Raw genomic sequence first — 9227 nt, forward strand, 5'->3', positions numbered from 1 at the left:
CTATTATTACCAGTTATTATATAGCGCATACATATTCCACAGCGCTGTACAGAGATTATTATTACCAGTTATTATATAGAGCACACATATTCCGCAGCGCTGTACAGAGACTATTATTACCAGTTATTATATAGCGCACACATATTCCACAGCGCTGTACAGAGAATATTATTACCAGTTATTATATAACGCACACATATTCCGCAGCGCTGTACAGAGAATATTATTACCAGTTATTATATAGAGCACACATATTCCACAGCGCTGTACAGAGACTATTATTACCAGTTATTATATAGCGCACACATATTCCGCAGCGCTGTACAGAGAATATTATTACCAGTTATTATATAGCGCACACATATTCCGCAGCGCTGTACAGAGAATATTATTACCAGTTATTATATAGTGCACACATATTCCGCAGCGCTGTACAGAGAATATTATTACCAGTTATTATATAGCGCACACATATTCAGCAGCGCTGTACAGAGACTATTATTACCAGTTATTATATAGCGCACACATATTCCACAGCACATTACAGAGACTATTATTACCAGTTATTATATAGCGCACACATATTCCGCAGCGCTGTACAGAGAATATTATTACCAGTTATTATATAGTGCACACATATCCCGCAGCGCTGTACAGAGACTATTATTACCAGTTATTTATATAGCGCACACATATTCCACAGCGCTGTACAGAGAATATTATTACCAGTTATTATATAGCGCACACATATTCCGCAGCGCTGTACAGAGAATATTATTACCAGTTATTTATATAGCGCACACATATTCTGCAGCGCTGTACAGAGAATATTTGTACCAGAATGACCTCCATAATAAATTTTTTAGTGTATGGGTGCATTTACATGGTGTTTTCATGTAACTCTGTGTTGGTGATCACAAGCACAATTCATGTGGCCTCTCTGGACAACACTGGTAATAGGCCCTTTTTGATAACCACCATACAGTAGGGACGGGACCTATCAGAATTGATAAAGTTCCATTGTAAGTGCATCCTGTTCCATGCAACGAAATTTGACAGAGGATTATGTGGAGGAAATCAGGTTGAGTGACTGTAGTCTAAAAGGTATCCAACATGTGACCATGAATGAGTGACTGGTCATTGTATCAAGTTTGTTAACCTATATTCAGGGCTCATGGATTAAATCATTTTGAAGATGTGACCTTGGGCTTGGACCTTCATGAGCAAACCAGTTGTCACTACAGCAGGGCGACTTTGTTCTGGGAGGACCAGCAGAGCAAAGCAGTGCCCGCAATTTCGGTGGTGTAACTTTTCTTGGTGCGGTAATTAAAGGGAATCCTTGTCTGTCCAGCACGCAGGCAGTGATGGAGCGCTACTGGACTGTGGGGACATCCTTCATCCCAGTATCAGCAGCCTGGCACCCAGCTGTGAGCACGTCCAGGCTGAGGGAGAGGAGGAGGAGCCACCCAGCGCAGAGCTGAGTAGATGCTCGGGGGCAGAGCTCAGTGCCTCTGAGGAGGAGGAGGAGGAAGTACAGTTGGGAGATGATGATGACCAGGTAGCGGATTTTGCCAGCTCCATGTTGGCAGTCATACATTGCTGGCGCTATAGGGCCAAGACTTTGCTTGATACATGGGGCACTGCTACGGTGAGGGTCTCTAAGTCTCTTGTTTTTCCTTGTTCTAATACAAGCGATTTAATTCTCCCCCTTCGTGGCAGCTATGAGCCTTGGTAAAACATTTAATCGCCCTCCTTGTCCTTGCATGGCTCTCTGCATAAAGAGCGCTAGCCTTCATTGTTTGGGCTGAATGAAGATGTCCACGAGCTTGCGTAATACATGTGTCCATCGTGGTCGCCTTAATTGTCATGGAAACTAACTGCATGATCTCTACTAGACCCGCTGTCATTGAATGCACATTAATGCATAACATTTAGCTGAGTGATGCCAAACCCTCTGCTTGTCACAGAAACCTGATAATATATTAGATGGGAATTATTCTTATGTCCTCACTGATGAACCACCTGACGATGGCAAGGTCCAAGAATCCTGGTTTTTTTTTTGAAGGTTCAAAGTACAGTAAGACAATTCGCCCCGATGCTGTGTCATCCGATAAAAACAGACGGATATCTTGATTAATAACTGATGATTATTATATGATATGTTTTTGTCCCAGAGGATCTGAATTTAGTCATGTGAATATGCATTATTAGGGTTGCCCCAGTTTTCCTGACAAGCACTGGTGTTTGTGTTGCTCCGCCTCTCTCCTGTCATGTGACTGTCCGGGCTAATTGACCACATTTCTGTTTCGCTCACAGAGCAGGGATTCCGTTCAGCAGGATACAACAAAAGGATTTAAAAGGCAAAACAGTGATCGGTCTGGGAACCCTGAGAAGAGGAGGAGTGTGGAGGTCACCGCGTATATCCAGGAGGTGAGCAGCTCTTCGAAATCTTCATATGCTTCACTTCTGTATACCTGACCGGTCCGCTGATGCAAACACACTGTACAATTAACTGGCCAATCTGTCTGTATCAAGCCGATAACCCAAATAATTATATAACGTAGGCCCAGCTTTTTTAGTCTACTCAAGAGGGTTGTTTTATAAATCAGAACATTTAGAGCCTGTTCATAATGGACACACTGTCCTCAGTTTACCAATTTTCCAGCAGTTTGCACAGGCAAGGCTCACTCACAGTACTGCAATCACTGGTATTATGTGGCGGGTACTTTTTACCCAGACCTGGGTCTGCTGGAGGTACCGGGTCCCACTCCCCTGTTGCAGGGAGCCGGACAGTGGGGAGAGAGATGACAGGCTGCAGCACAGCCTCTCTCCCCAGCTCAGCTCTGTGCCATGGGCTGACTAGGGAGAGACCGCTGCAGTGGCAGCCTGTCCTCTCTCCCTCTCGTTTATTTATTTTTATTTTTTCATGGCACGGGGGCTTGACCACGCCCCATTCCCACCCAGTGGCCACTCCACCTCCATTTTACCGGGGCCCGGACAACCTGTCAGCGCCCCGGACTGCAATAGGTCCATAGCTGTTCACTAGGTCTATATGAGGGCTAATGATGGTCCCTCGACTACTGTGCCATGAAGTTTCTGGAAGCTCCAGGTAGATGGATAATGGGAACTCTTTGGAAAAATATAGGACATGTTCTGGTCCTTTCATAAACAGTACTCAACTTTTCAGTGGAACAATGTATTTTTCTTATACTCACCCATGTGCATTGAATCTAAAGGTTTTTAGCAGTCTTCTTACTCTATCTTTTCTTTTTTTCCACTTTCCTACATTTTATAATCTTCATTTTATTGGGTTATTTACTAAACACCAGTTATTCAAAGCTGCTGACAATCAGCCATATTTAAAACCCACTGGTTAGTACCAATTTTGTTTTAATTTCTTTAGATCGCTAAAAAAAATATGACCTAGAATGTGTAGAATCCACATAAGGTGTATCAACAAGGTTTCAACAAATTTAAAATAATATTCATCATGAAACACATGACCGATAGAATTTTTGTTTTTCAGGTGCTGGTTGAGACTGAACCCTCTGAACCAGAAGAGGTTTATGTTGCCGAGAGGGTCAGTACATCTGAAGTTTTATTGGAAGGTCCAGTAGCCCCTACTGATAACCAAATATTGGAACAAGAGAGCAATACCTATTCTTACGTCCACGAACCTCTGGATAATGGTGTAACGGAGACTGTAGAAGACTTAAAGACCTTTAGCAGTGAAGAGGATGAAGAGGAAACCGCAGTCAATGAATCCATAAGCATCCTTCCTCCATCTGTATTGGATCAAGCCAGTGTGATTGCCGAGAGATTCCTCAACAATATTTCTAGACGGAGCAGTTTGGTTATGGAGGACGGGAAAATCATTGGCTACATAACGCCTAGACTTACAAGCAGGAGCAGCAGTCTAATAAGTCTGGATTGTTCAGATAAACTTGTCTATCAGAATGGGTCCTCTGAATTTCCAAACTCTCAGAAAGAAGTTCTGTCTGATAGTGAGCGGTTGAATACCGAACCTACGCTTAGTAAGGTTAATTCTTCAGAAAATGTGTTTGAGGAAAAAGAAAGGGTCTCTTGTAAGCGAAGAGAGTCAATTCTCTCCTACCAAGATAGACAATTACTTGACAAGATCAAAACGTACTATGACAATGCGGAACATGAAGATGCAGCTTTCAGCATCAAGCGCAGAGAAAGCTTAACCTACATTCCTACCGGCCTGGTCAGGAATTCCGTATTTAAGATTAACAGTTTGCCTAGATTAGATTCAAACCAGAGTTCTCTAGTTAGGCAAAGAATGGGCAGCTCTTCAAGCACCAGCGCAGGGAACAGTAGACCAGTCTCGTGGTCAGATGTTCTCACCTCTACTAAAGACGGGGAAGCTGAAAAATCCGGTCGCCCTACAGAGCATCCTCTTCCTGCAACTGAAAGCAGGGTCCCAGATCAGCAGGTAACCCTATCGGACGATGAGTTCAAATCCCCGATGGAGATGATAAAAGTGTGGGATGAAATGGAAAAGGAGAGAGGTTGGAAAGATGAAGACCATCAAGAAGTCAGTGAAGACACAAAGGTTACTTTAACCGGCTATCAAGACAAAATACGGAGGTCGCTTGAAAATGTGCCTCACGAGCCGCTAATAATACTGGAAGAGAGTGATCTCAGTACCATAACTGAGGAATCCCAAGGTCCTACACCGGAGAGCACATCTCCTCGCCGGCTCATAAATCCAACCAATGACCTGGTCTTCAATGATCAGGACTACAAAACCCCCATCAAGCTCCATCCCACAATTATGGAACTTGCTAACTGTATGGAGGAAGATCTGTCAGAGAAAATGAAGAACAAGGTGTATCAGCTAGCCAGACAGTACAGCCAGAGGATTAAGTCCAACAAGCCAGCTCCGCACAGGCGTCTGAGGGACATAGAGGAGGACATGAGAAGGAGCGGTCTTCCATCTGTGCAAGAGGAGAAAATTGAAGATAAAAGTGAGTATTGCCATAGAATGTTATTTGTATAGCTCGTCTTATGTTTTATTCAGAAAGTGAATCTTCTTGGTTAACAAGTCACAACTTCCATTTGCCCACGGTTTTAAACTCATCCCTTAAATTGCAAAAACAAATTTTTTAAATGATACCAATTTCGTAGCTCATCGGGTTTAGTCTACTTGTTTTTTTATTTAATAGGCTTTGGATTTATGCATCTGTTTGTTTGTTTTTATTTCCATTCAAATTCCTTTATGTTGGATGTATTTCAGTGCCCTCCTCCCAGCCCTGGATAGTAAAGTAAAACTTAGGGTAAATAATCCCTGGGTCCCGGCCAGTTTGCAAATCAATGGCTCAGACTCTTGTAGGTAGAACAGACTGAATAGAGCATTCATTAAATGACACAACTTGGGGCCGATTCAGAGCAATTAGTACAGGTCCGAATTCGGCCCCATTCCTGATGGTGGGGGTCTGCGCAAAGTCACTCGCCGGGACATTCACAAATTGAGTGACAGCAGGCGGTAGCTGGGGCACGCCCACCACAAGTTTTTGTATTAACAACTTTTTTTTGTATTTTAAATGTTTTTGACACATTCAATAGATCAGAATAGATATTGGGCAGTTGTCAAGTTATAAACTGTGTACCATGTTTTCTGCATGTTTAGTGGGCAGAATATTATTAAATACAGTATGAGCCTATTAGGTCAGGTAGGATTCTGAGTTGCCAACAAGTCCGTGTCTGTCACTCTGCGTGTTCTGGGTCCAAGCAAACGTAACGTACTTGTGTAGTTTCACGGCGCCACCGCGCGCACAGTCTGTTTCAGAAACTTGGCAGCCTGCCAGAGTCTCTGTTTAACTGTGCGCGTGCCGCTCTTGCTGTTATCCCAGCTGTTCTCAGCGCTATGTTACCAGCGCAGCGTGTGCGCGTGCCACTCTAGCTGTTCTCATTGCAGCGCTACGCTATCAGCGTAGCGTAATGTACACGCTACAGTTGAGACGCATTAACGTCTGAATCCCGAGTCCTTGTAAGCCGCTAAGAAGGGGGTTATCTGGATTCAGATGCTAATGCGTCGGAATTTGGTAGGGTGTAGGGGTACATAGGGGTGCACTGTTCAAAACACTCCTAAACCTGTTCACAATGACACTAGTCGACATAACAGCTGTCGACCTTGTTAATTCCACTATCCACGCCAACCCGAAGCGTGGCGAGCGGCGGCGGTACGCGTCCTACGACCTTTTCATACCCCCACTATCCACGCCGGCGTGGAGTTGAGAATAGAAAGTGTGGCGAGCCTGAAGCGTGGCGAGCCCCGCGAGGGGACGCGGATACCTTCACAGGTGTCCGCGTCCCCTCGCGGGCTTCACAGGTGTCCGCGTCCCCTCGCGGGGCTCGCTGCGCTTGCCACACTTTCTATTCTCAACTCCACGCCAACGTGGATAGTGGGGGTATGAAAAGGTCGTAGGACGCGTACCGCCGCCCCACGCTTCGGGTTGGCATGGATAGTGGAATTAACAAGGTCAACAGCTGTTATGTGAACAGGTTTAGGAGTGTTTTGCACAGTGCACCCCTATGTACCCCTACACCCTACCAAATTCAGACGCATTAGCGTCTGAATCCAGATAACCCCCTTCTTAGCGGCTTGCAAGGACTCAGGATTCAGACGCTAAAGCGTCTCAATTGTAGCGTATACATTACGCTACGCTGATCGCGTAGCACTGCTATGAGAACAGCTAGAGTGGCACGCGCACAGAGTCTGGCAAGCTGCCAAGTTTCTAACAGACTGTGCGCGCGGTGGCGCCGTGAAACTACACAAGTACCAACGCAACTTTAAGCAAATTGTACGTATCTTGGCCACATCTTCAGTTGGGACTGAGTTGTGTAACCAAATAGCATCTTGGCGTTCACATGTAGAATATGTTCTACGCAGTAGCGTGCTTGAGAAAAGGTGAGTGCATGCATAGTTCAATCTGATTTGAGATGGATCTCGCACACCAGGTATACACATACCCAAGTATCCTAGTTATAGATGACTTAATGTAGTGCACTATGAACTGTGACGGCTACGCCCCGGTGGCTTCCTTCTTCTGTGCCCGCATGTCAGAAGATTAAGATGCAGGAGGTTGCCTGGGAGTGAGCGACATTGGTGCTTGTTTACCGTCGCCAGCGTTCAGTTAAGACACCGCTATAGTGAAATCCCGACTTGAGAATTAATGTGCTCACTGAGCAAACGGATGTGTACAACTACACACCCATTCACAGCCAATTGATTTATGTCCAAAAACCCATCGTAATGGGCTCACCAGCCAATGGTCTTTACACTGGGCACAAGTCGTCGCAGGTGCCACGTAGCCCTGGACTTACTCAGCGGTACGAAGGAAAAGGCATATCCGACTTGGAGCGGACGTCACACTCCCTGCCCTAAAACACTCACGCACGCCTAGCGCTTTCCCAGACACTCCCAGCGCTTTTCTTAGCACTCCCATTAAATGGCCGGTTTCCAACCCCAGGTGCCAACTTCTTGTCCATTACCTTGCAAATGGCGTGTTTATAGAAGTAGTTGTAGGATTTAATTGCAGGATGGCTTTGCGCATGCGTACTGAGAACCGTATGCATGTGCAGTGTATCGATTAACGGCAGTGATGCGATTAGGTCTGAATCGGGCACAATATGCGTAAACAGTAGGACTTGCTGGTAATAGGTAGCGCACAGGAACGTTGTTATGCTCATTTTCTTGCCCAATTGCTAACCTGCGCTTAGACAATATATCTGTGTTGTTGTCTTGGTTTTTATCAAATTATTATAACATTCCTTTTCTGCTTTTTAGGTAAACTGAAGCCTACATTGTCTCTCCCCACCTACGATCACATTGTTCTGCAAGAACTTAGCCCAACAACTCCCACATCCTCCATATGCAATGAGAAATCCCCCAAGCGCCTATCGTTCACGTCCGGCGACAGCCCACACGCATCTTCCCCTGTAAGCTTTGATCTCAAAAGCCCAATGAGTCCGGTAAACACAGAAAAATTCCACTGGCCGGATGTCCGGGAACTGAGATCCAGGTACACAAGTACAGCCAAGGTTGGCAAAGCCGTCCCGGTCAACAGGAGCCAGTCTGTGCCAGAGAGGATGATGGAACACAATATGGACAATCCATCACACACACAAAACAAAGAGTTGTGTCATTCGTACAGCATGAATATACAACATTCTCATAGTCTGAACGGCATCCTTGAAGAAGAAACCCATCCAGGCAAATCGCCCAACATCAATGGCGGAACCGAGACGTTGCAGAACAACAAGAACTCTGAGCTCGCCATAGAGGACTGTTACTACATCAGTGCAGAAGCGCCTCTGGAAAACAACAAAAAGGTCATAATTCTAGAAAAGATTCCAACGGCTTCTACGTATGATCTGGACAATGACGACACCTATGTTCATATCCGATCTCCGACCACCAGAGAGAAGATTTCCCTTAAAGCCGTGGTTGAGAGATGCAAAGCTTACCAGGAGTCTGAGGAATACAAGTCCAGGGAAGATGTCTCCAAGTCGGATAGTTCCGCGGATACTGTATGTAAACAATCAAAGCCAGAACCGCAACTATTACCAAGTAACGATGCGGCTCATCGAAGCAGAGTCAAAAACTTGAGAGCCAAATTCCAGACTATGAATTCAAGCAGCTCCAAAAACTCTGAGGTGCACTAACCTTTCATAATCCAGATTATTATGGTCTGCGGAAAAATTCAAAAACAGACTTCGAAAGGGACTCTATGGTTTTTAAGGAACTCTATGGTTTCAACCTTGGTTGTTTTATTACCACTACAGTAATATGCGGCATTACTGTGCACAGAAGGGCTGCTGGATGGATTTAAATTATATACTGAACATACTTTGTATATAGTGTACTACTTGTTATATTATGACCGTGGTGTATATTTGCATTAAATACTAGCCTATAGATTAATAAAAAAAAATGGCAATGGATTATTATACTCCTCTCCCCTTCCCCCCCCCCCCTTTTTTTTTTTTATAATAATCCTTGGGATCCTGTTGCTCCCTTTGCTGCCTGCACAGCGTTAGTAGAATATATTGTCACTTGCACATTAAGGCTTCTGTCTATCTCGCTGTGGTCGGAGTCAAGACTTTAGTCTGCAAAGCTCGAAGAGGACATCACTGTCTCCATATTATTTATTTGCCCCTTTTTTTTCATAATTGGATATTGTGGTCTGTAATTTCCCTCT

At 44.8% G+C, this 9227-nt stretch overlaps 1 protein-coding gene across 1 annotated transcript in view; it reads left to right on the forward strand.

The window, feature by feature from the left end:
• Positions 1–8968, forward strand: part of PLEKHG3 (pleckstrin homology and RhoGEF domain containing G3) — a 119030-nt gene extending 110062 nt beyond the window's left edge. Inside the window, exons 16-19 of the mRNA XM_083167307.1 lie at positions 1352–1558; positions 2317–2430; positions 3527–4991; positions 7814–8968. Coding sequence (XP_083023433.1) covers positions 1352–1558; positions 2317–2430; positions 3527–4991; positions 7814–8691 — 2664 coding nt within the window. The 3' untranslated portion in view covers positions 8692–8968. The remainder of the gene's footprint in view (positions 1–1351; positions 1559–2316; positions 2431–3526; positions 4992–7813) is intronic.
• The last annotated feature ends 259 nt before the right edge of the window (positions 8969–9227 follow it).

The sequence above is a fragment of the Crinia signifera genome, chromosome 12 (genome assembly GCF_055691185.1).
Source record: "Crinia signifera chromosome 12, ASM5569118v1, whole genome shotgun sequence".
Lineage (NCBI taxonomy): Eukaryota > Metazoa > Chordata > Amphibia > Anura > Myobatrachidae > Crinia > Crinia signifera.